General features: G+C 38.4%; 1 protein-coding gene across 2 annotated transcripts in view; it reads left to right on the forward strand.

Annotated features, from left to right (window-relative positions):
- Positions 1-27551, forward strand: part of CFDP1 (craniofacial development protein 1) — a 98872-nt gene that overhangs the window by 10422 nt on the left and 60899 nt on the right. Inside the window, exons 3-5 of one of the 2 annotated variants that reach the window (XM_036346408.1) lie at positions 770-989; positions 1631-1758; positions 13276-13395. In XM_036346408.1, the coding sequence (XP_036202301.1) occupies positions 770-989; positions 1631-1758; positions 13276-13395 (468 nt within the window). The remainder of the gene's footprint in view (positions 1-769; positions 990-1630; positions 1759-13275; positions 13396-27551) is intronic. The other variant, XM_036346409.1, reaches the window with a different exon arrangement.

The raw sequence follows: 27551 nt of genomic DNA on the forward strand, positions 1-27551 counted from the left end.
TAAAAAAATTATTTATAGATATTAGCAAATTACCTTCCATAGATCTGGTACTGAATTACACTCCCTCCAAAAATTATGAAAATTCTGTTGGGTTATTTAACTCACATAAGAGAATCTTCCATAGAAGTCTTTTACTCTCTTTGATTGGTGTTTCTGTCTCTCTGGCAAAAAGCAAATTGTAATTTATGAAAAGGGAAAAAGGAATTTTAGGTATTAAGTTCACTTGAAGTTAAAATCACTTTACTAGCATAAGTTTTGGGTCCAATTTCTTTGTCTTTGAAATTTTCTGTATTCCAGCTTTCATATCATCAGAAAATGGGAAGAAATATGGATCCTGTCCCTGGGGAATTGTAGGAATAAACAGTGCAAATAAATTTGAGGCTCTCCTCAATAAAGCATATTCTCCAAATGTGTTGACTTCAAAAAGTCAAAAAAATCTGCTATGTATATTCTTGGAACACTGTTGCTAGACAGATTGATTCTGTGAGGTGATTTGGGATGTTTCTTGATGAAAATAGCTGGTCCTGACTTAGAAGTAGAACACTGTATTTTGATTCCAAGTGTTTTAGAGGAAGCTAAGAGCTCAATTCTTTTTTTCTTCCACAAAATCTCAGTGTACCTCTTCTATGCTTCCTCAGTGTGCATCTTAGTAGTCCCGCATTTAAAAGTTTTCTTGAGTTTGCAACATTATGTTTGGAATTGAGGAAAGGATAACTGAAATCATTTTGCATGACTTCTCTTTCTTTTTCCTTGTAATCTTGGTGATTAGGAAGAGAAAACAAGGTGGCCTCTCATTAGAAGAAGAGGAAGAGGAGGATGTCAGTGGGGAATCTGGAGGAAGCAGCAATGAGGAGGAAGACACAGCTGCAGAGCAAGAAGAAGGCACCAAGTCCGAGGATGCAAGGAAAAAGAAGGAGGATGAACTGTGGGCCAGCTTCCTCAATGATGTGGGACCAAAATCAAAAGTGCCCTCGAGTCCACAAGTTAAAGTAAGTTGTTAGGTGAATGAGATGAAATACCCTAAGTATTTTCTCCAGAAATACCCTAAGTTGTCCAAATAGATTTTATTACATTTACAAATTGAGATTTGAATCTTCTAGCAGAAATCAGACTACATAGCCCTAACTGGTTTGGCTCAGTGGATAGAGTGCCGGCCTGCAGACTGAAGGGTCCTGGGTTTGATTCCTGTCAAGGGCACATGCCCAGGTTGTGGGTTCGATCTCCAGTGGGGGACCTGTAGGAGGCAGCCAATCAGTGATTGTCATCGTTGATGTTTCTGTATCTCTTTCTCTCTTCCTTCCTCTCTATATCCCCCAGTGTGCATCTTAATCAGTAGTCCCAGATTTAAAAGTTTTCTTGAGTTTGCAACATTATGTTGCAAAAATAAAAATAGATTTAAAAGAATAAAAAAAGAAAGACTACATAGATGCCTTTTGATAGTAACTCTATTAAGTGAAAAGTAAAGCATTCCCTCTGGTAGGAAAAATTAGCTTTTCCAATCAAATAAGTTTTCAGTAGATTTTTAACTGTTTAGAGATGAAACATTTATGAATAGCCATAAACAGCATGTTTGAGTGATTCGTTTATATTTAATTCTTATGTGAAACTGATTACATTTCTCTTTTCATAGAAAAGAGAAGAGACTGAAGAGACTAGTTCAAAAAAACTGTTGGTCAAAGCAGAAGAGCTAGAGAAACCTAAAGAAACAGAAAAAGTTAAAATCACCAAGGTGTTTGATTTTGCTGGTGAAGAAGTCAGGTAAGATGACCTTCACAAACTTCCAAACTAGTTCTTTTAAAAATGAGCATCTTTCTAAATGGTGCTATGAGTCATCTGTCCTCATTCCACCCCATCATAATATTTTGGGAGAGTTATATTTGATCTCAGAGAAAACAGTGGTTCCATGAATTATCAGAGAATGTGAGAAAGGGCCTTTCACGTATCAAAATCTAGTTTTGGAGTATTATGAAGTGGTTGGCTGAACAGAAACAGGAAAACGTATGAGTAAAGTATATGGTTCCACATACTCATTGACATGTCTTGTGACTTCGGCTGTCATTTCTCCATTTATTACTTTACCTGACTATGAAGTATGAGCCCCAGTGAAGCCTCTGAAATCAGATAAGAATTAAAAGTGCCAGGAGAGAAATTTGCTTCCAATATTATTTCCTTACCTTACTATTACTATTACTATTACTATTACTATTACTATTACTATTACTATTATTATTGTTTTTTATTGATTTCAGAGAGGAAGGGAGAGGCAGAGATAGAAACATCAATGATAAAAGAAATTCATTGATTGGCTGCTTCCTGAATGTACCCTACTGGGGATCGAGCCCAGAACCTGGGCATGTGCCCTTAACCGGAATCAAACCGGGGCCCCTTTAGTCCACAGGCCGACGCTCTATCCACTGAGCCAAACTGGCTAGGGCATTAATATTATTTTTTAAATTGATTCAGGAGGTTTGTTATTGTTACTGGTTTAGAAAAACAGTTAGGGACTTAATAACCTCCTGGCCATTCCAGGTAATAACCACATGCCAAGAATTTCCTCTTTCCTACTTACTTAAACTTTATTATGTGAAAACAGCAGATCTGTAATTTAGAGCTAAATGAGAATACATGAAGTGCCAATTAATAATTTTTAGGTAATCACATTTATTTATTTTTTGACAGTAATTAATTAGACCTGTATGCTCTTTGAAAAGATAATTTCCCCTAAAATCGACATTCTTTTTTTTTAAATCCTCACCTGAGGACATGTTTTTATTGATTTTTAGAGAGAGATGAAGGGAGAGAGAGAAAATCATCGATGTGAGAGAGAAAAACATTAATTGGTTGCCTCCCATACGTGCCCAACCAAAAATGGAACCCACAACCTAGGCATATGCCCTGACTGGGAATCAAACCCGCAGCTTTTTGGTGTATGGGATGACACTCCAAGTAACTGAGCCACCTGGGCAGGGCTAAAATAGATATTCTTAAAAATAATATCTAAGTTTCCAGCAATTATTTCATCCAGTGAAAATACATCTTGGAAAAAAGAATTTGGTAATACTAGTTTTATAAATAGTGCGAAGCAAAACTTTTTAATACTTAAAAAAAATTTTCTCCCCAACTTTTTCTTCTGAAAAATTTCACTTAAAGTTTTTAATGAAATAAAATAGCTTATTTTTTTCATGTTAATGTATCTAATCTGAGTTGGGTTGATGACAATACTACACCTGGAGGATAATGTATATGTAAATTATTTCTGTGTTGTTTTCTTTTTTTTAAAAGATAATATTCATCATAAAGAAATTAATCTCAGCCCTAGCTGGTTTGGCTCAGTGGATAGAGTGTTGGCATGTGGACTGAAGGGTCCCAGGTTCAATTTTGGTCAAAGGCACAGGCCCTGGTCGCAGGCTTGATCCCCAGTAGCGGCGTTCAGGAAGCAGCCAATCAATATATTCTCTCATCATTGATGTTTCTATCTCTCTATCCCTCTCCCTTTCTCTCTGAAATCAATAAAAATATATTTAAAAAAAAGAAATTAATCTCAGATATTCTCATGAGAATAGAAGTTTAGGTTTTAAAGCCATTTCACTAAGTTCAAGATTTTCATTTTTACTTTTGTTTGAAATGAAGCCAGTGATACTGTATTTTCAAAGTTCATCTTTAGTACTTTATCAGTATCCTGCCCATATCAATAGTTTATTCTGTCAAATTATAATTAAACTAGAAGCCTGATGCACGAAATTCCTGCAAGGGACTCGGCCCTCGCAGCCCAGGCAGCTTGCCTCGGCCCTCGCAGCCCCAGCTTTGTCCAGGACGTCCGGAAGGTTGTTTGGCCATCTGGTCTAATTAGCATATTACACTTTTATTATAGACTAGAGGCCTGGTGCCTGAAAATTCATGCACTGGACGGGGGCGGGGGGGAAGGGGGGGACGGACCCTCAGCCCGGCCTGCCCCCTCTCACAGCCCAGGAGCCCTCAGGGGCGGGAGTCAACCCAGCGATCAGGGGAAGGTGACGCCCCATCACACCTCGGCTGCTACTACTGCCAGCAGCGCAAGCCTTGACCGGCCCTGGGCGGCTGAGCAGCTGCCATCCGAGGCTTGCCTGTGCCTCGGGCCAGCCCTGGGTGGCCGGGGGGCTGAGGGGACTGAGGGACTCTGGAGGCAGGCGCACCTGCCGCCCTGGTGGGGCAGAGGGGACTGGGCACCACCATCTTGTGACTGTGGGTGCCACCATCTTTGAGGGTGTGGCAGTCAATTAGCATATTCCCTCCTTATTGGCTGTGGGTGCCACCATTTTTGAGGGTGGGACAGTCAATTAGCATATTCCCTCCTTATTGGCTGTGGGTGCCGCCATCTTTGAGGGTGGGACAGTCAATTAGCATATTCCCTCCTTATTGGCTGTGGATGCCGCCATCTTTGAATGCGGGACAGTCAATTAGCATATTCCCTCCTTATTGGCTGTGGGTGCCGCCATCTTTGAGGGCAGAGAAGTCAATTAACATATTCCCTCTTTATTAGCTAGGATTTAAGTCATACTTCTGGATGCATGAACTCTTGTGTGTGGGTATTATTTTGATAGAAAATACAGTTCTAAACCTTCTATAAAATTGTTAATCTATAGTAACTCTGTTCTTCCAGGCATCTTAATTTTCATTGTTTACCCTTATAATTTATTTGCTACTGAAAAACATGTTGACATGTCCTTGCATGGGAGTACTAAGATTACTAAACATACGAAAGATATCACAGAAATAAGCAAGTTTTACTGTCTAGTTGAGATCTTTAAAATTGGGAAGCAACTGATTATTTTTCCTTTTGGAAAAACTGTTTATTTCCTAGTTCATCATTCTCAGCAGCATTTTTCTCTTCCATAACCATTGTATTTTAGCATGCAGTATAGCATATACACATTTATGATCTGCTTTCAGTTTATCACATATAGAGTCATTTTAAATTTTAAGGCATTAACCTTAGATAATTCATCATCTTTACTACTGTAGCAAGATTTTTTTGGTAGCAAGACTTTTATCCGTGAAGGAAGCAGTGTGTTAATGTACATTCTAGCACAAGCTTCTTAATCTAAATTGTTTTTCCATCTTGCCAGCTGTGTCTTTGGAATATACTCTTCCAAACACTTTATACTTCAAATCACATTTGTTGACAATATGACCCTAGTTTTATCGTACAGATTAGTGTCCGGTATGTTTGTCAGCAAGAAACTGATAAAAGAATCCTTTATATCACCCTTATGTTTAAATCACAAACATACCATGATAATTTTCATGTTTGAAGTAATTTGGCATTCTTCAAATTGCATTGAAAAATCACTTTGCTAACTTTATTTTAGTTTTCACTACTATAAGCCAGAGCCCGAACTACTTCAAGCTTTGGTGTCATTGGAAAGTTGTACCTGAATTACTTTATTTGTCACAGATTTCCAAGCAAACATCTTTGATATAGTCTTTTACTAGTGTCTTGGTAATGTTTTTTAGTTAGCAACCAAATGTGCTCCTTTCTCAGAAAGCCGCAATTCACTAATGTTAATGTATGGAATTTTGCATCTGTTTTTATTGGCTTTATAGTTTAGTGCTCTTTCTTTTGAAAAATTCTTTTGATTTGAACTTATTTCTTTATGTTTTGTATGTAAATGCTGCATTAGCCAAAACATCACTGCAAAGAACTCACTTTGGTTTTAGTACTGCATGATCAATGTGACTCAGTGGTTGAGCATCAACCCATGATCCAGGTCACGGCACATGCCAGGGTTGCAGGCTTGATCCCCAGTAGGGGGTGTGCAGGAGACAGCCGATCAATGATTCTCTCTCATCATTGATGTTTCTATATCTCTCTCCCTCTTTCTACTCTCTGAAATCAATAAAAGTACATTAAAAAAATAAGAGGACTCATAGAATAAAATCAGTGTGAACTTGGTTGTCCTTCATTTCTTTGGAATTATTTCCATTATCGTCTTATGGTTTATTACTACTGCTGCATTCAGAAAAGATGTGGGATGTGGAGAAAAGGGAACCCTAGTACACTGCTGGTGGGATTGCAGACTGGTGCAGCCATTACGGAAAACAGTATGGAGTTTCCTAAAAAAATTAAATATGGAACTGCCATTTGACCCAGTGATCCCACTTCTAGGAATATAACCTAAGAAATTCAAAATACCAATCAGAAAGAATGTATGCACCTCTATGTTATAGCAGCACAATTTACAACAGCTAAGATCGAGAAACAGCCCCATTGCCCATCAGCAGATGAGTGGATAAAAAAGCAGTGGTACATTTACACCATGGAATACTCTGCAGCAGTAAAAAAAAAAAAAAAAAAAAAAAAAAAGATCTCTTACCCTTTGAGATAGCATGGAGGGACCTGGAGAGTATTATGCTAACCGAAATAAGTCAGTCAGAGAAATACAAGTATCACATGATCTCACTCATATGTGAAATCTAATGAACAAAATAAACTGATGAATAAAATAGATCCAGAGACATAGCAGCATAGAACAGACTGCAGAATCTCAGAGGGAAGGAGGGGAAAGGTGGGTGGGTGGGAAGAGATCAACCAAAGAACTTGTATGCATATATGCATAACCTGTGGACACAGACAATAGGGTGGTGAAGGCCTGGGGTTGGGGGTGGGGGCAGGCTGGAAGGTGTTAATGGGGGAAAAAGGGAGACATGTAATACTTTCAACAATAAAGATTTAATTTACAAAAGAAAAAAGAATAGATGTGTTTTCTTCACAAAAACAGTGAGGCTGCCTGACCGGTGTGGCTCAGTAGTTGAGCATTGTCTTTTGAACCAGGAGGTCACAGTTCTATTCCTGGTCAGAGCACATGCCTGGTTTGTGGTCTGGATCCCCCATAGGGGGAGTGCAGGAGGCAGCCAATCAATGATTCTCTCTCATTATTGACATTTCTATCTCTCCCTCTGTGAAATCAATAAAAATATATTTAAAAATATGTATAATGTATAAAAATAAATGCTTATAATTCCACTTCGGAGTATTCAAAGAAATCCAAAACACTAATTTGGAAAAGATATATGCATTCCTAAGTTCACTGAAGCATTACTTACAGTAGCATTTAAGCAGCCTACATCTCCATCAATATATGGATAAAGATGAAGTGGTACAGATATATAATGGAATATTACTTGGCCATAAAAAAGAATGAAACCTTACCATTTGGGACAAGATGGATGGGCCTAGTGTATTATGCTAAATTAATAAGTCATACAGACAGACAAATACCATATTATTTACATGTGGAAATCTAATGAAGAAAATAAATGAACAAAACAAAAATAGACTTATACAGAGAACAAATTGATGGTTGCCAGATGGGAGAGGGGTTGGGGCTGGGTGAAAAAAGTTAAGGAATTGAGTACAAATTGGCAGTTACAAAATAGTCACTGGGGTGTAAAGTACAGTTTAGGGAATATTATATAGTCAGTAATATTGTAATACTTATGTATGGTATCAGATGGATACAAGACTTATCAGGGGATCACTTTGTAAGTTAAATGTCTAACCACTATGCTGTACAACTGAAACTAATATAATATTCTATGTCAACTGTAATAAAAAAATAAGACAATTATAATTTTAAAAATTAGTGCTTTCATTTTATCACATTTTTGGGTTTTATCACCTAAACACATTTTAATGTGGTCTTTCTGCACATGACTAATACACTATCACATGTGACCACCTTGCAATTTTGACAGTACCTGAATTGATCTATATTCTGTTTAATGCAGTGAGTGCACTGATCATATCTTGAATATTACGACATTGTCAAATTGCAAACAAGTTTCTAAATACTATTCTGTACCTACCTTGTTTTGGGCCAATAACAGATAGTTTTGCAGCCCACATTTTAAGTAGCTCTTTATATAATTCTATTCAGATTTCCCCCTAGTTATTCCAGTAATGTTCTTTTTTCAAAAAAGTATTTTATTGATTTTTTACAGAGATGAAGGGAGAGGGATAGAGAGTTAGAAACATCGATGAGAGAGAAACATCGATCAGCTGCCTCCTGCACACCCCCTATCGGGGATGTGCCTGAAACCATGGTACATGCCCTTGACCAGAATCGAATCTGGGACCCTTCAATCCATAGGCCGACGCTCTATCCACTGAGTCAAACCAGTTAGGGCCAGTAATGTTCTTTATAACTATTTCTTGTTCAGTCCAACATACAACCCAGGATTATATACTGCATTTAGTCTTTTTAGCCTCCTTGAAATTAGAACTGTTCTAAAGCCTTTTTGTATTTCTTGACATACATTCTTTGAGTTCATCTGTATTGTAGAATGTCCCTTAGTTTGGATTGTTGAATTGTTTCCTCATGCGTAGAGTCAGATGAATAACTTTAGATAAAAATGCTACATTGGTACCGGGACCGGTTTGGCTCAGTGGATAGAGCGTCGGCCTGCGGACTGAAAGGTCCCGGGTTCGATTCTGGTCAGGGGCGTGTACCCTGGTTGCGGGCACATCCCCAGTGGGGGGTGTGCAGGAGGCAGCTGATCGATGTTTCTAACTCTCTATCTCTCTCCTTTCCTCTCTGTAAAAAATCAATAAAATATATATTAAAAAAAAATGCTACATTGGTGATGCTTTTTCCTCCTTGCTGCACCCAGTATTGGGGGTGATAAGTTAGACCACTTAAGGCAATATCTTTCAGAATTCTCCATTGTAAAAACACCCTTTTCCTTGCTAAATAGTCATTTTGCAGATCCATTCTTGACCAGAGATCACCCTGGAAACTATGGAGTTGTCCAATAGAGGGTAGCAGAACACTGATGTTAACCTTTAATGGTTTGGAAGGCCTACAAAAATAATACTGAAAGTGTTTAATATACCTTTAGAAATAAGATTTGCTTTATTTTCCATGTGTCATATAGGACATCTCTAAGAAAGATTTATTATAACAACCACTGGCTCTACATGAGAGTAAGAAAAGCTGGTAACCGTTATTTTGAGAAATCATTAAATTTCCTGATCAAATTAAATTTTATGGACTTACTACTATTTATTAACAAAGTTGTTTGACACAAATTTCCTATTTCACTTTTAAAGCAAATGAATGGCGATTTTAAATACTGGATGGATGTTCAGGGAGACTGCTATTTCTATGATTTGTCAGAAGAGGGCAGCACCATATTTGTCAACAAATAGCAGGGAAGCACTTTTTCATAAATATAACATTCAAAAGTAATATATGCTTATTTTTTAAAAATATATTTTATTGATTTTTTACAGAGAGGAAGGGAGAGGGATAGAGAGTTAGAAACATCAATGAGAGAGAAACATTGATCAGCTGCCTCCTGCACATTCCCTACTGGGGATGTGCCTGCAACCAAGGTACATGCCCTTGACCGGAATCAAACCTGGGACCCTTGAGTCCACAGGCCGACACTCTAGCCACTGAGCCAAACCGGTTTGGCTATGCTTATTACTTTTAAAACATACATTATAGAGCTATATAATATGACAAGTCAAAGTTCTCTAATTCTTTCAAAGAAAACTAAATAGCAATTCGGCAGGATTTTTTTTTAACTTAAATTATATTTAAATTTATCATAAGGAACTCTCATGTAGTGACTTGGAAGGCCTGAATTTTTTTAAATTGATTAAGGTATTACAAATGTGTGGTTTTCCCCCCATTGCCCTCCCACCCCCCGAATCCTGCCCTCACCCTCTGTTGTCTGCGTCCATTGGTTATGCTTATATACATGCATACAAGTCTCTTGGTTGATCTCTCCCCCTCACCCCCACCCTCCCCTACCTTCCCTCTGAGGTTTGAGCATCTGATCAATGTTTCTCTGTCTCTGGATCTGTTTTTGTTCATTGGTTTATGTTGTTCATTATAATCCACAAATGAGTGAGATCATGTGATATTTATCTTTCTCTGACTGACTTATTTCACTTAGCATAATGCTCTCCAGCTCCATCCATGCTGTTGCAAATGGTAGGAGTTTCTTCCTTTATACAGCAGTACAGTATTCCATTGTGTAGATTTACCAAAGTTTTTTAATCTACTCATATACTGATGGACACTTAGGCTGATTCCAAATCTTAGCTATTGTAAATTGTGCTGCTATGGCCTGAATTGTAATTGACAACCAGATGCAAATATAGTGTCTAGATTCAAGCATATCTTTACTCTTTTCATGTCATTCTGCTTTTTCTTTTTGTATGAAGTTAAGAGCATTACTACATCTTTAAGAAATGTGAGAAAGAACTAGTGATGACTGGGAAGAATTTGTAAGTATAAGCATATGGTAGCATTAGTACAAAGTTAGTCTTTTAGTTTTTTCTAATTATACTTTAATAGTTAAATTTTGGGTCTCCCTCCCCCCCCCCCCACACACACACACTTGAAAAATGGGTAGCTTATTAACCAGGGGAATGAGGAAAAGTAGTATTTTTTATCCTTTCCTATCACATACCATCTGAGCCAGTTAGCTCAGACTTTCCTAAATGATTCACCTTTTGGAAAAGGCTAGTCATGGAAAGTTTGTGCCTAAATAAATACTTTTCAGGAAGTTCTGAGTAAGTGAAAAGAACTTAAAATGTAATTTCTGCTGATAATACTTGAATTAACTACTGCTAATAGTGGGCATTTTCCTGTCAGGATTCCCTCTTATATATTAGAAGTGGTCTGTAATTTAAACCACTCCTACTTGAAGATATTTGATAGCTGGATCTCTTCTTATTGCTTGTTAAAAGGAGTTCTTTTAGGTGTACTGTCAATGAAGAGTAATCTGCTAATTCAGCGGTTCTCAACCTGTGGGTCGTGACCCCTTTGGCGGTTGAACGACCCTTTCACAGGGGTCGCCTAAGACCATCCTGCATATCAGATATTTACATTACGATTCATAACAGTAGCAACATTACAGTTATGAAGTAGCAACGAAAATAATTTTATGGTTGGGTCACAACATGAGGAACTGTATTTAAAGGGCCAGAAGGTTGAGAATCACTATGCTAATACTACTTTATGTCAATTAGCAAAGACCCTGAAAGAAATACACCAGTTTATAGAACCTGTTTCCTAGTCAATATGAATAGGACTTTGACACTAGAAATTAACAGAGATACTCTCACGGTTATACTTTTTCCATGCTCCCTTTAATGGCACTTAACTCTAGATCATTTATTGTCATACTTGTTTTCATGGTTGGCTGCCCTGATAGACTGTGAGCCCCTTAAGGGCAGAGGCCATGTCATTTTTTTATAGGTTCCACATCTACAGGGTTCTCTCTAGCATTGCTACTTAATCTCTGACTAGTCTTGAAAAAAGTAACTGAATCCCTGAAGATTTAATTTTTCTCACTCATAAAATGTAAATGTGTTAGCTGTTGCTGTGGAACTACTGTATAACAAGCCACCCCAAGACTCAGTGATATACACCAATAAGCATTTATTTGTTGCTAGTGTGTTTCTGGCTGACTGGGGCTCAGGTGATCTAGGCTTGGCTCCAAGCTACTGATTGGCTCAGATCTGCAGCATGTGTCTTTCACCCACCTTAGACCAGCAGCTGCTTGAGGCATATTCTTTTTATGGCTAGAGATTGTCAAGGGGCACATGAAACAACAGAAACATTTAAAGCTTCTGTTGCTGTCAAATCAGTTAGCACCTGACTGATCACTGAAACAAGTCATGTGTCCAAGGTTAACATCAGTGGGGTGGGGAAGTAGGTTAAGGGTGAAGGAGTGAATATTTGCTCAATGATGTATATCATATACATTCTCTCTCTTAGTTTTGACTCTCGATTCTTACTGCTGAGAGGTTCGTTTGGGAGAGCTGAGAAGACACCTCATAGAAAGTAGGTCCAGATTTTAGAGGACTTTGAAGGCAAGGTTCAGCAGCTTATGTTTGATTCTCGAGTAATACTGAGCCATCACAAGAACTTGAGTAGGGGATTGAGTTTTTTGTTTTGTTTTTTAAGTCACTCTTCAAGAGTAACTCCTCAATCTTTCCCAGTGAAGATTCTTTTTTCTTTCCCCCCAGTGAAGATTCTTAATATAAAACTCTCAAAATTATATATTCTGTGTCACTTTTGTGGGTGACACAGCACTGAGTGCAGGAGTGAGATGGCTCTTGATAAGAAAATTTGGTTCTGCTCCTAAGTAGCCTACAAGGAAGGAGAGAAGAGATAGAGACTTACATTCCTGCAAAGATGGAATTTATAGGATTCGCCTGTCATTATTCTTGGCCAGTCTTATTCTGGATGACCTGGTTGAACACCCATAACACAATGACTATAATTTTCCACCCTCCTACAGATGGATTGGAATTTAAACAAAATTCCTCAGATGTTTTTGAATTGGCAAGCCTAGGCAAGCATTAGGCATTTCTCTTTATCTGAAATTTCAGGCACCATGAATATCCTTCTTTGCTCCTTATTTGATCATCAGCTTTATTGAGGGCAATTTTTGCAGATTTGAAATTGGGTAGGATTCTGAACTATAATTTTCTTCCATTCCCAAATTAGTGCCAAATTAGCCAGCTTTAAGGGATCTTGTTTCATCTCTGGGTTCTAGGTGTAGAATAGGACCTTCTGCAGAGTATTTTCAAATTTTATACTGTTGCTTTTCTCTTTGAAATAAAACCAGTATTTTTCTCCCAAATATTTCATTTCCCATTTTAATTTTTACTAGGCCTTTAAAAATACATATTTTTTAATTGATTTCAAGAGAAGAAGGGAAAGGGAGAGAGAGAGAGAAACATCAATGATAAGAGAGAATCATTGATCAGCTGCCTTCCGCACACCCCCTACTGGGGATCAAGCCCGCAACCCAGGCATGTTCCCTTGACCGGAATCGAATCCGGGACCCTTCAGTCTGCAAGCCAACCCTCTATCCACTGAGCCAAACCTACTAGGGCTTTACAGGCCTTTAAATGTGGGTCCTAATCTACAAGTGAGGTGCAGTAGGAGAGCCTTTTTCAGCCTTCACATCAATAACCCACAAGGACTGTGATTCAGTAGTGACTACTGGAGTGTTTCATGCTGACAGAGTAATGGAGGGGATTTTAGAGAGCTCAAGTTTATATGCATTGCTGTTTCATTTAGCATGGGAAAATGTTAAATGAATGTTAAATGTTAAATCCGTTGTAGTAAACTTGAACCATAAAGCTTAGCAGCCAGAACTTATTGAAAGCCCAGTGGATGTTTTTCCTTGTCATTTATTCCCTTTATTTAGATTTGTTTCTGTCTTTTTAATTCTTTTGTAAACTTAATGTTTCCTTCCTTGGCACAGGGTGACTAAGGAGGTGGATGCTACATCTAAAGAGGCTAAATCCTTCCTCAAGCAAAATGAGAAAGAGAAACCACAGACTAATATCCCTTCGACTCTAGCGTCACTCCCTGCCGGGTCAGGGTGAGTATTCTAGTCCCAGGCCCAGGTGTACCTGGTACATTGGAGAAGCTGTTTTCGGTATAAGGACCCGCTGTCAAGACTCCTTTCCTGAAAGGGAAGGAATTATGTTGCTGCTCTGCCTTTGCTGAAATATTTGCTAAATGGAAGATGCAAAGGAAAATTAGCCAAAGGTCTCTCTTGGATACCAGTCTGAAAAAAGTCCTGGTTTACAGTGTTGATCACAGGGCTGAACATGTAGTAAACTTTACATTAAAAAAATAACTTACAAATAAAAATATCAGCAGTTCTTCAGAACATCTAATGAAGATTTGGGTCGTGTACTCCAATCCTCTAAGGACCTCAAAGGAACATAAAAAGATGAAAGCTGGTTTACAGATAATTCTATTAACACATTTTCAGGAACTTAATAGATTTTCTTCCTTCATATAATCTATATTATTTGAGTTATTTTTAGCTGAAGACTAGAATAGAAACCTTTCTCTTTGGAGAAAATAAAAACCTCTTTCTTCTTAACCTAGATGTAAGAAGTAAAGCCTCACAGTAATATGAGAAACCAGGGCACTAGCCTATAGAGAAGTGAACATGGACCACCCCGTATAGGTAGCACTGACCACCTGCTGACTCCTGTGGGGGAAACTCTGTGTCCTTGAGATGTTTGGGGTAGAAAAGTCACCAATAGGGGCTTTTCTGACCCTTCTGTCAGAGTTTGCCGCTTCTTCCCTCCCCAGACATACTTATGTCATTGCTATGAATAGCAAAGTTGTTGTTTTTTTACATTAAAAAAATAATTGGTTTTTCTATCAGATTTTGAGCTTTTCTAGGACAGGCCTTTCTCATCTCTGCAGCCCTGGCTCCAAACAACGCTATGTTAGACGGGTGTGCTCACTAGGGTTACATTTACCCAGAAGCAAACCCTGACATAGAAGTTTGAGTGCAAGCCTTTAGTGTGAGAGGTGATTCCAAGAAGCCCCAGTAGGGAGGTGAGAAGGGGTGGGAAGGAAGCCAGCGCAGGGTGCATTACGCAGCAGGTTGCTGCTGGTGGTGGCTGGTATTCAGTCCTGCTGAGGAACTCAGGGAGATTGTGAAGAACATGGCCAGGGCGAAAAGGCTGGGATATTTATCCTCCAACTCCCATCAGTCCTCAGGCTGGGGGCTGCAGGGGCTATAGTAAAGTGCTGCTCTCACGGTATGCCGTGGTGGTAAGTGCGAGGACGTGTGGCTGGGGCTCTGTCCACATCTGCACCATGCTCTGTATCTGCTTCTGACTACAAGTGAACAGTTTGCTCGCTGGACAGACTGGGTTGCAGAGGTCATGTAGTAGTTACACAGAAACCTAGGAAGCAAAAGGAGGGAGTGCTTGCTACCACAGTGGGAGTGATACAAACACCGACCAAGGCAGCTCTGGAAGGACCATGGTATGTGAACAGAGTTCTCCAGGCCTGGCCCTGAACTTTTTAAGCTGTGGTTTGCAATCATCGTTTAAAAGAAATAAAATGGAATAAAAAATATTAGAGGACATCACATATTAAGAGTAAATATTGTTTCATAACATTTTTATTTCAGTTATTGATGTGTTTGTCACAAAATAAACTATTTTTAGTGAGGGTTGAGATTTTCAAAAGGTTAGGTTGTAGGCTAAGCAACATGTTTTTAGTCTTATAATCATTATATTGTTTGAAAGGAATTCTCTTCAGACCAGTAGCTTTCAGACTTTATTGACTGCCACTCAAAGTAAGGAATACATTTTACAGTATGCCCTAGTACACCCATAAATATAGGTATGTAAAAAAGTGAAATAGTATTTCCCTTTACTATATATGATGAACTCTGATTTTCTGCCTTACGTTATTATGTCAAGAATGTGTTATTTTTAAAAATGTTATAACTCAATTGATTTTACAATCTACTACAACCTGAATTTGAAAAAAATCCTGCTTTAGACTATATATGGAGTTAGCCTCTGCAGGCTTCTACTTGAGTTACTGATATTTATTAAGTAATGTCTCTTGCATTTATTAAAAGTGTTACTATGAATGTTACCTCTGGATTAAGTACCAAATATATATAAAGGCAAAGGTTCTTCTAGCTTAGGTTTCTAGCATAGTTTCAGCTAGCACAATTTTCACTTCTAGCCCCCTTGGGTATTTTTTTTTTTTTTTTTTTGTAAGAGAACATTTATTTGGGGGAGGGGGGGTGAAAAAAAAAGAGAACATTTATTTGGTAAATTATAGAGGTAGAAAAAGTAATTCCTAGAAGAAATGGGCTTAGCAAACAAGTTCTAGAGGTAAAGGAAGGGCCCTTGGAACTTGGGAGTGGGGAAGCTAATGGTAAAGTGCCTGGGGTGTAGGGGTGGGGAGAGAGGGGGAGGGGGAAGGGAAAGGCACAGGCGAGCTCCCAGGAGGGGAGCCCTCCTTGGGCATTTCTTTTTTTTTTCTTTCTTTTTTTAAATATATTTTTATCGATTTCAGAGAGAAAGGGAGAGGGAGAGAGAAACACCAATGATGAAAGAGAATCATTGATCAGCTGCCTCCTGCATGCCCTATACTGGGGATTGAGCCCACAAACCTGGGCATGTGCCCTTGACCGGAATCGAACCTGGGACCCTTCAGTCCATAGGCTGACGCTCTATCCGCTGAGCCAAGCCGGCTAGGGCAGGGCATTTCTTAATATAATTCTTATTGATACTTAGAGAATCAGTATGTTTCAGAAAATACCCTGTTGCTATGATTATGAAGCTAACTAGAGAAGGGAGAAGTGGCAGCTTAACAAGGTCAACTTATTTGTCACTAAGTCACTCACATGGAAAGATCACTGCATCCTGTAACCATGCCTTTCTTTCTGGGGATAATATCCTTTCTAGGATAAGAAATCTGCTGGGAGGGGGGGTAGGGGGTGGGTGGGGGGTGGGGGGGATATGCAGAGATGAGATCTGTATTAGGGAGACCCAGCAGGAAACAGATGGTATCCTCATATTAGGATACTTTGAGGAGAGTTTAATAACTCACAAAGTGCTGAAAAACCACAGGGATAGGAATAGTGCGGTGTCCGCAGGGCTGGTAATAATGAGGCTCCATTACCACCCCTAGACCTGAAGGGATAGGAGGGGGAGCAGGTTATGACAGACAGAGAGGGCCTCCTGACAGGAAGTGAGGCCTTCACTTGAGTGATGGGCCCTCTTAGGGGGTTCTGGGAGAATAAATACCCAGATCTCCCTTCTTCCATCTCTTGCCAGGATGCTCCAGTGACCACTGAGTCTTGTGAAAGAAAAGGTTATTCTGACACTTTTTTATTTTTATTTATTTCTTTCTTTATTTTTAAAATATATTTTATTGATTTTTTACAGAGAGGAAGGGTGAGGGACAGAGAGTCAGAAACATCGAGGAGAGAGAAACACCGATTAGCTGCATCCTGCACACGCCCTACTGGGGATGTGCCTGCAACCAAGGTACATGCCCTTGACCAGAATCGAACCTGGGACCATTCAGTCCCCAGGCCGATGCTCTATCCACTGAGCCAAACCGATCAGGGCTATTCTGACACTTTTTTAAATGGTAAGGAAGACTTACTCAGGATTATTGCAGTGGATATTAAGACTACCACAATATGGGAGAGAGAGAAGCCTCAACTTTGAAAAACAATAAAGACAGCTGAGGATTCATAGCCAAGGAGCAGAATGAGAGGGGGCGGGATCAGTGGGTAGAATATGACTAAGAGGAGACATCAGGGGTGGGGGGATTCTTGCTGAACCTGCCTAACAGGATTCTTGCTGAAGGCAGGCTAGGAAATATATATCAAAGATGGGAAATGAGGAATTCGATCAGATAATGAGAGTGATCAGATATTAAGAATGGGGGATTCTCTTCAAATTGACTTTGCAGGATTTTTGCTAAAACTGGGCTATGCAAGCCCAGCAAGGACAGGGCCCAAGATTGAAGCCTAGTAGAGAAGAGGGCTCACAGAAGCTTGACTAAGCTTTGATCCAGAAGAAAGTCTTTTGCCCGTCCAGGACAGCATCTGGGGCAGAGAGCAGCATGGAGGAGGGCTTAAGGCAGTGGTTCTCAACTTGTGGTCGTGACTCCTTTGGGGGTAGACCGACCCTTTAATAGGGGTCGCCTAAGACCATCGGAAAACACATATATAATTACATATTCTTTTTGTGATTAATCACTATGCTTTATGTTCAATTTGTAACAATGAAATTGGGGGTTACCACAACATGAGGAACTGTGTTAAAGGGTCACGGCATTAGGAAGGTTGAGAACCACTGGTTTAGAGGGAATCAACTGATAAAATATCTTTCAATAGATTAATGAACTACTTACTGACTCCCTTATAAAGGGGTAAAGTGAAATTTGATCAAAATCAGTTTTTTTAAAATAATAATGAAACATAACAGATACAAGGATATGTCTGCCTGAGTAAAAAAGCCCTCAGAGTAATATATGAAAATGGGGACTCATTGAATTATGATGCAGTATACTTTGAATTTCTGAATAAATCTAGAAGATGACCCTCAAGGTTGGCCTGATTGTTTTTCTTACATTTCAAAAAGCTTCTACAGTTGTAATTGTGCTTGGGAAAAGACAGGGTCAGGAAGAATTCAGCTGGCCTGGGGTGTCTAAGTGGGCACATTTTATTAGTGCCAACATTAGTGTCTTCTGCAGGCTGCACATGCATGTTGTGGAAAATCTTTTTAGGGAGAAAAATCTATAGGAATTAACTAATGTATTAAAAGAAAATTATTCTAATATTTTTTCCACAGACTTTTTATTTTAATTTTTGGAGTTGCTTCAGTTTATAGAAATTGTCCAGCAGAAACACTTTATTTATTTATTTTTCTTTTCTCTAAACAGATTTAAGCAATACAGGAAAACCAGAGCAGCAGAGTAAAACATCCTGTCCCACATCCTTTGCTAGCAAATAGGGACAAATTTACAGCAGCAAATGTTTGTAACTGAAAATGCATTTCCTCCACATGTTTAAAATAGCACACTGCTTAGGCTATAAAAAGCCGAAGTTTATGCTTTGGGAATGGAGTAAACCAAATACCCAATTTTAATTAGAGGCAGGAATTAGAGACAAAAAAAAAGCACTCTCTACATTTGGTAGTAGAGAGCACAATGCTCAGTGTCTAAATTCCTGTAGTTTTGTTACTTTAAGCTCGTGAGCACGCCTCCCTCTATCCCACCCCCACCCCCATCATCATTACCAGTACTGTTGGCCACTTACATCCAGCTTCTCCCAGCATTTGTGCATATCTGGCTGGTTAGCCTTCAACCCCACATTCATTACTTAACCTTATTCTAGCACTGGGCTATTATAAAGTTTGTACTCTGACAGTAGGCATTAACTTGTCTAATTAAGGGCTTATTATTTAGTTGCCTCCTTATACAGGGGTAGACAAAAGTAGTTTGAGTTACCAGTCATCATTACCTAAAAGATAAATCATAAGCCTGGTTGGGTGTCTTCCTGTGCACCAAAATGTTGCTGGTTAGATTCCCTGTCAGGGCACAGGCTCCATCCCTGGTAAGGGGCATGCAAAAGGCAGCTGATCGATGTTTAGCTCTCACACTGATGTTTCTCTCTCTCTCTCCCTCTCTCTCCCTCTCTCTCTCTCCTCCTTTCCTCTCTTTCTAAAAATCAATAAACAATCATAAGTAAGGACATGAAATAATAAGGCAATGACAAATAATACAAATAATAAAATAATATATAAATAATAATGCAAGAGTAAACTTTTGAATTCTCACAACTGTAAACCTACCTTTGCCCACTCCCGTAGATTGGGAATGACCTAAAAAAAAAAAAAAAAAAGGCTTTCTTGATGTCTTAAACAATCTTATGGGTGGTGTCAGTTTAGCATTATTTGCCCCAAAGATAGGAGAGAGAGGATTCTTTACAGTCATAGTAAAGATAGAAGACCCAGAACTTGGGAAGACAGGAAAAATGCCTGACTTTCTGAGGTTGGTCAGTATTCAGGCTGTTGACCAATCCAGTTGCCAGGAATCTTTAATTTGTGCAACAGAGTATTTCTGTACGAACAGTTAATTAGCTCTCTCCCAAACTCCCTGAACGTAAGTTAATATAACTTTGTTGGCTTTTTAACATTTTAAAAATTTTCAGTATATATAGTCTTTTGATAGAGAGTATTGGACATTTAAAGTAACAAAAGTCTGATATTGCCACTGTGTTAGGTAGAAATGTTTCTTCTTTTTTTTTTAATCTTTACCCCAGGATATTTTTTCCATTGCTTTTTAGAGAGTGTAAGGAAGGGGAAGAGAGAGAGAGAAACATGAATGTGAAAGAGACATATCAATTAGTTGCCTTCTGCATGAGCCCTGACCGGTACCAGGGATCGAACCTGCAACTCAGGTACGTGCCCTTGACTGGGAATCGAACCCGAGACCCTTCAGTGTGCAGGCCAATGCTCTAATCGCTGAGCCATACTGGCCAGGGCAAATGTTTCTTACTTTTTTTCAAAAAAGATGTTTTTATTGATATTTAGAGGGAGAGGAAGGGAGAGGGATAGAGATAGAAACATTGATGAGAGAGAAACATTATCGATTGGCTGCTTCCTGCACACCCTCTACTGGGGATCTAGTCTGAAACTTCAAGTATGTACCTTGATCGGGAATCTAACCAGTGACCTCTTGGTTTATGGGTCGATGCTCAACCACTGGGCCACACCAGCCGGGCTGTTTCTAATATTTGATCAGACTCTCTTGTTATGTGATCAATCAGACCTCTGACCTATGTTAATTTATGTCTTTAGACTCTTTTAGTTTTAAAGGAATTGCTTTCATGTTGAGAGGAGCATTTCAAAGCAAATATATTTCACATGTTTTTACAAACAAGGAAGAAAAGACCCCTAAGTTATTCAAAGCAAATGTATTTACATCAACAACAACAAAAAGATATATATATACTATAAAATATATACTATAAGTATATACTATAAAGTATGCCCATCAATTAATATACTATAAAATATATACTATATACTTATAGTATATTAATTAATGGGCATAGGGTTGTTTCTACTTTTGGCTATTACGAATAATGCTTCTATGAACACTAATGTATAAGTTTTTGAATAGACATGAATTTTCATTTCACTCGTGTATGTACCTGGGTGTAGAATTGCTGGGTCATATGGTAATTTGAATATGGTCTTGAAAAGGAGAATGAGCCATAAGAGAAATATCTAGGAGTTTTATTTACCCAGGGGTGGGTGACTTGGGTGCCTAGATTTCTTGCACCATGATTTCTTTGAAGCATGTGCAGTTCCATAAGTAAGCTCCTGCTGAAGGACAAAAGAGAGTGATGGAAAGTTATAATGTCTAGTAGTACTATAAAAGCAATGGCTACAGAAAAGATAAGGCAGTTTCCTCTGTTGTAATTAATTTAGAAGTAAGGAAAGGGAATTAAGCCTTGATTTGTTCCCACAACCAGCTGTAAGCTTTGTATTCAGTGAGATTTCCTGTTTGATGATAATTTGGGATTTTAGTTTTAGTTGACTCCAGGCTGGCCCTGTCCTTATTTTATTACTGTTTGTAAATAGATGTTCTTGCCCTTCCCACTAACTTTGAAATTAACTTTGTTATTCTTAGCAGATGTGGTACTGCCAATAGGAGGTGTTCAGAAATGTGTGGTGAGATATTTTGGTTGTTATATGACTTGAGGAGACCACTGGTAGGGTCCAGTGGTACTAAATATCCTGCATTGCTTAGGACAGTTTGTACAGAAAATTTTCTTTCCCAATATGCCAGCAGTGTCCCCTTTGAGACACATTGTTTTAGGGAGCTGGAACCCCTCAGTTATATAACCAGTGAGCTTCCTTCAGTGTCTGGAGACTCCACTCAAGGACAGACACAAATGGGCAGTCCTTAGACAATCTGTCCTTAGTTGGTCATTATTTAAAAATCAGGAGAGCCCTAACTGGTTTGGCTCAGTGGATGGAGCATTGGCCTAAGGACTGGAAGGTCCCAGATTTGATTCCGGTCAAGGGCATGTACCTTGGTTGCAGGCACATCCCCAATAAGAGGTGTGCAGGAGGCAGCTGATCGATGTTTCTCTCCCATCGATGTTTCTAACTCTCTATCCCTTTCCCTTCCTCTCTGTAAAAAATCAATAAAATATATATATTTTTAAAAACCAGGAGAGTTGACATAAAAGTCTGGGTTACTAGCTTTTCGTCAGAAATGAGAAGTTGTGCCACTGCTCCCTCTTTCCTTACAGCAACAGTGAACTGGAGCAGAGTAAGCGGGGTTTGCCCTTTGCTGGTCCCTCCTCAGCTGCTTCACTCATTTATGTACCTGCTTGGCTCCTGTAGGCAGGGGTTTCTCACACTCTGGGATGACAGATTTCCCTTTAATGATCAGATCAGTTTCCTTTTGGATCCAGTTTGTTGTTTAGATTAAATATCTGACATATCTTTTCAGACTTCAAGTTAAACATTTCTTTACCTGTTTTAAAAAGACTAAATAGCTTCTGTTGACAACTTACCAAATTTAAGGCACAGTGCTATGTGTTTTATTTCAGAATTACAGTCCAGATCTATTTGAGACCAAAGCCTGTGCTCTCAGCTACTGTGTCCTATAGCACTCTCTCTTATCCTCCTAATTGGCTTTTTACGTTAAAAGCATTTCTTTTCAACTTTATAATTCATGAAGGACTTTTTAAAAATATATTTTTATTGATTTCAGAGAAGAAGGGAAAGGGAGAGAGAGATAGAAACATCAATGATGAGAGAGAATCACTGATCAGCTCCTCCTGCATGCCCTCCACTGGGGATTGAGCCCACAACCCAGGCACGTGCCCCTGATCGAACCGGGGACCCTTCAGTCCACAGGCCGAAGCTCTATCCCCTGAGCCAAACCGTCCAGGGCTGATAAAGGACTTTTTGAAAGCTCTTTTGTACCTTGCTGGTTTTGAAGGAAATGAGATGACTGTTTCCTCCCTTTTCCTTTGTAAGCTTTCCCCCCATTAACCATTGTTAGTCCAGGTTTCCTCTATTTCAGTCTCATTCCTATCTGATGAAATTGAAGAGACTAGCATGATTTAAAAATTGAGTTTCAGTTATGTTTGTAAATGTACAAACATAATCTTTTAATAGTCAACAAGCTGTGGACAAGATGTGATCAGTCAGCTGGGGAATAATGGCTGTTTCTGTTTCTGAATGGTAATAAGCTCCGACTGAGGTCTGAATCCTACGTGGTAAGCAGTGTATATGAGAGTGTTGCCAGGGGAGTTGGATAGGAGATATCCTTGCCCAGCTTGTGTTAAGTGCATTTCTTCTGGCAGCCATTTGTTCAGAATAGCACTAGCTAGAAACAGCTTTTAAGAGAATGCTTCTCGGAGCTAGTGTGGCGAATGGAAATGATTGATTCTGGTACCGCTGGTGGTACTGCTTATCAGCTCCAGAATGATGTGCTTTATGTCAGGGCAAGAAAACCCTTTATCAGATTTTTACCTTTTTGTTCTTCAATGGATGCTAAACTCTGCTTTGTTTGTTTCATTTATTCTTAACTTGCTTTTTAAATAAACATCTATAGGTATTACAGGTATAGAGTAAATGAATTTGAAAGTTAAATTTTTTTTAAAGATTTCTCTGTGAATAGTTGGCATGTTTTGAATATATTAAAGGTGATCTTATTCTCATTCACATTCTTGATTTGAAGAGATTGTTCCAGGCCAAGTGGGTAACTGGAAGAATTATAATTATGTAGAGACTAGTGATAATCCTTTTTGTTGTTGGGGGGCCCGCAGTATTTGACACTTGGATCAAACAGTGAAGAGCCTGCCAATGTGAGCATCTCAGTGAGATCCCAAACAATGAAAAGCTTTCAAAGCAAGACCTTTTTTTCATTTGTGGTCACCAGATTCGGGTAATTTCTGTCAATTTGGATTAAATACCTGCATCAAATACTATGAATCTAGGAAGTGTCCCTAGTGGTTTTCAAAGTTGCTGAGAGGTAAACTAATTCTGGTGTTCTTAGAAAATCCTCTGAGGAGAAAGACTTTATTGTATAGTGCAGCCTTTTTCCTTTACCTTTATTCTTGAGCTATAGTGCCACCAAGTTTCAGAAATGTGAGTTTACTAGTAAGAGCCAAGTGCCTATATCTGTTATAAACTTTAAAAACTTTATTTTGCTATATTTCTATATCATTAGTTGTGCCAAATTTCTCTTGGTGTGAATTATGAGTCAGTAAAGTGAGGATCTTGGAGATGTAAAGAAGAATAGGAAGAATCGGTAGCCAAAGTTATGACGGTCACAAAGTTTACTAGGCCTGCTTATAGGAAATTGATTTAGAAACAAGGATATGGGAGCTTCCATTGAAGGAGAAAATTGTGATGTTCTAGGAATGAAGTGGAAATACTTCATTTCACTAATGAAATCACTTAATTTCACTAATTTATTAACGGCTTCATGTATTTTAACTTCTCTTTGTACACTAGAGGGCAGAATCCCCCCTGGAAAGACAGTTAGTTGTCTTTGGCAAGATCCCAGGAACTTGAAGCGTTCCCAAGGTTTGGTATAAGAGTGTGTCACATTTTCTTTGGCTAATTAGGTTAGTCTCTTGATATTAGAGTTCTATGTGCTATATAGTTTCTACATTTTTCTTTTATTAGAATTTGTTTCAAATTCTACCATTGTGTTTAGAAAGTGAAGATGATTTTTCTTTTCTCATTTATTTCCTTGAGATGCAAAGCTTTTATTGTTGTTTTTTATTACAAATAAGAAAGTAAAAATGACGCATAGTCCCACCACTTAAATTTTTTCAGAAAGCAGGCAGTGAAAGTTTCTTCTACCTACCTTTTCTTCATTCCCAGTCTAAAAGGCTAATTGTTGTAAACTGTTTATTAGTTTTGTGCTTATTCTTCCATATGCTTTGCTAATATATTGTAGTTATATATACATTAAAACAAAAATGGACTCACTCTATTTTAGTCTGCAATTTGAATTTTTAACAATCTAGGGCATCTTTCCAGGCCCAGTATAAACACCTCCATTTTTTTTTTTTAAATGCCTGAATGGTACTTTCTTTTGTGAATAATCTATAATTTGAGTAACAATTCCATTATTGATGAATACTAGTTTTGCAAATTTTACAGTTATGAGTAATTCTGTAATAATCCTTGCACATACAGTATATGTTACTTCTGGAGGATAGATTCTTAGAAGTGTGATTGCTGGGTCACCAGATGTGTGTGCACTGTAAATCCTAATAAATGTTGCCAATTAGGCAACACCAATTTGAAATCTCTCCATTGTTACGCAAGGGTCCATTTCTGTACACCATTACCAGTAGTCGTCAGGGTTTTCTCCACAATTATGTTAACTAGATCTTCACAAACTGCTGGTTTGAGTTGTGGCTTAAAATTTCCCCTCCTTTGAAAACCTCTACCAAAAACATACTTCTTTTCAAGAAGTAAATTAATGTTACATTTTTGTGCTTTTGTCAAGTGTTACAAAAAAAAGAATAAATTAAGATTTGGGGTGTCATCTGTATCATACTGTGTCAAATCATCAGAGTTAATTCTCAGTCACTTAAGAATTCATGTAAAAATATGAGTTTTATAAATACTGGGGGAAATTGTGAGCCAATTTAGGGACTGTATATTATAGATCCTTTAAAACGTTGTGCTACTTCTCTCTTAGGTCCTTAATGTTGGAAGTTACATATTTCCAAATGTTTCAACATTAGTGAAGAACAATTTGTTCAAAGCATGACAATCAATGATTCTTATATTCTCATATAAGGTTCTGATACAGGTATTTTGCTGCCATTTCATGGAAGGTTATGATTATATACAAAGATTCATATTGGGTAAATATTTTAATTTGGATTGGGGAATTTTTCTTATGGGAGAGGCTGAGCAGCTGTGTTCTAATTATTTTGGTCAGGGATTGAAGAGCCGGCTGATCTGATGTTTAGCATTTACTGTATTCAGTTACTTAGCCTTGGATTCTTGCCAAAGCCTTATGTTACCCAAGGGAACCTATGATAAATTTAAGCTGAAATAATTTAAAACTTTTAAACTAGGCTAATATTTCCATATCGTTGAGAAAATGGAAAGCTGAACAAGTCTTCATCTTTAGGTCTAGTAATTCTGGATGCATATGATCCATAAAAAAGTCACAGCCTTTTGATTATTAACCTTTCCTTTCCTTTGAAATGTGTTACAATTCAGTGGCTGCTAATTTGAGAATGAGCAGGGAAAAACCGTCCTTTGTATTGACTTCTGCTTGAAACTGGGATCCCTTAGCCCTAGCTGCCTGTGAGATGGTGAGCTATAGGAGTCAGAAACCAAAAATGAGTTTTCTCTATAGTCAGAGGGAATGTCACATGACTTATTTGGACCAGAAGTGAGAATTAGAATGATCCAAGGAATACAATGTACCAAACACTCTTGATCTTGGTCTTTTGTCTAGTATAGCTAGCTTCAAAGAAAAGATTTGAGGGAAAGTTTCCTTTAAAATAGTAACCACAAATGTTGTGTCTGCTTCTCAGCTATGTTTCTGTGTTGTACTGTGTGTGGGTTAACTAAATTCAAGTTTTTTATATCATTTCAGAAAGTCATTCTGATTTAACTTGCGTTGGACCAATCTGAACCTTATTTTCTCAGTCTTGATGTGGTGAAGCCAATTTTCCTGTTGGACTAAACTTGGGTCTGCTGTGCGATTTACATTATTGTACAAGAATGAGCCAGGCAAAATTTCAGCTCTGTGAAGGTTTAGATTATGAAGTATCTGTCTTTATGAAATTGGAGTTATATTTTTTAAAAACTTCTTCGATATTAGGACTTTGTTTAACACCATAATGAAAGCAAAGGATCATTATTTCCCAGGTATGGAAGGGAAAGTCTATGATAAAGGCTTTTATTTTTCCTTACATTGTATCAATCACTGAGGTAATTGGTTGGCAATGGAAAATGGAACACAACTCCTTGCTCCTAATATGATGTGTCATCTAATTTTGATATACTGTCTCAGAAATCCAAGGTCAAAGACACTTCTTTCTGATAAGACTGGTATACCTTTGAGCTTTCTACTGTCATCTTTCTATATTTGTTTAGAGTTTTCCCCAGATTCACAGGCCTCCTCTCCTTATGCATTTAATAATAGCATTCGTCTACTCCAACAGCTTTAACCATCTATAGGACTGCCTTTTTCCTGAGCTCCTGCTTGTGGAAATGTATTCTGAATTCCCTTAGCACCACATTGGTCCAACGTTTAACTCATTATCTCTAAATCCTCCCATTTTACAAAGCTGAAGAAATACAGTCTATGAAGTTAAATAGCTTGCAAGAGAGAGAGAGCCTAGACTAGAACGTAAGGCTGCTTTCCAATCCAGTTTCCTAATCTGCTGCGCCAAAGTGTGAACCACCACTATTCTCTCATTCACTCAGGCCCCAACTTCAGTGCCATCTTCAGTTCTTCCCTTTTCTTTCTTGCCTCCCCCACTACCCAACTGCCCAATCCATTACCTTCTTTTAATTTCACCTTCAAAATGTCTATAAATATTCATTTATATTCTTCCTGTTTTCCTCCTTCCCCTCTTTCCTCTATAGTTCATCTTAATTCCCATTGCCTTTATTTCTGGATTTTCTGAAGTATCTGACTTCATGTAATTTCTTTTGAAAGGCTTACAATATTCTATATCCACTCTATATCCTAAATCCATTCTATATCCTAAATTACAGTATTCTATATCCACTCTACATGCCACTGCTAGAATAATTTGGTAGAGATTTAATTTAGATCATACCACTTGCTCAAAAATTTGATCTTTGTTTCCTAATATTAAATTCAAATTCTTTAGCCTGATATTAGTGAACACCACACTTGAGCTCCAGCCAACCACACCTTTTTCTGAGTTACTTTATTTGACAGCCAGAAAGGAGTCCTTCCCTTTGACCCTTACTCTTTTTCAGCTTTGTTCAAACTGTTCGACCCCCTCCTCCGTTGCCCTCATTTCTCTCCATCCTGCCCATTTTTCAAGCCCCACCTCTGCCCTCCCAAACCCTTCCCTAATACATGTCCTCTTTCTTCGTACTCCTGTTCCCCTAATGGCTCTTTAAATATTTGACCATGGCCAAAACCGGTTTGGCTCAGTGGATAGAGCGTCGGCCTGCGGACTGAGGGGTCCCG

The sequence above is a fragment of the Myotis myotis genome, unplaced genomic scaffold, assembly GCF_014108235.1.
Source record: "Myotis myotis isolate mMyoMyo1 unplaced genomic scaffold, mMyoMyo1.p scaffold_m19_p_19, whole genome shotgun sequence".
NCBI classification, from domain to species: Eukaryota; Metazoa; Chordata; class Mammalia; order Chiroptera; family Vespertilionidae; genus Myotis; species Myotis myotis.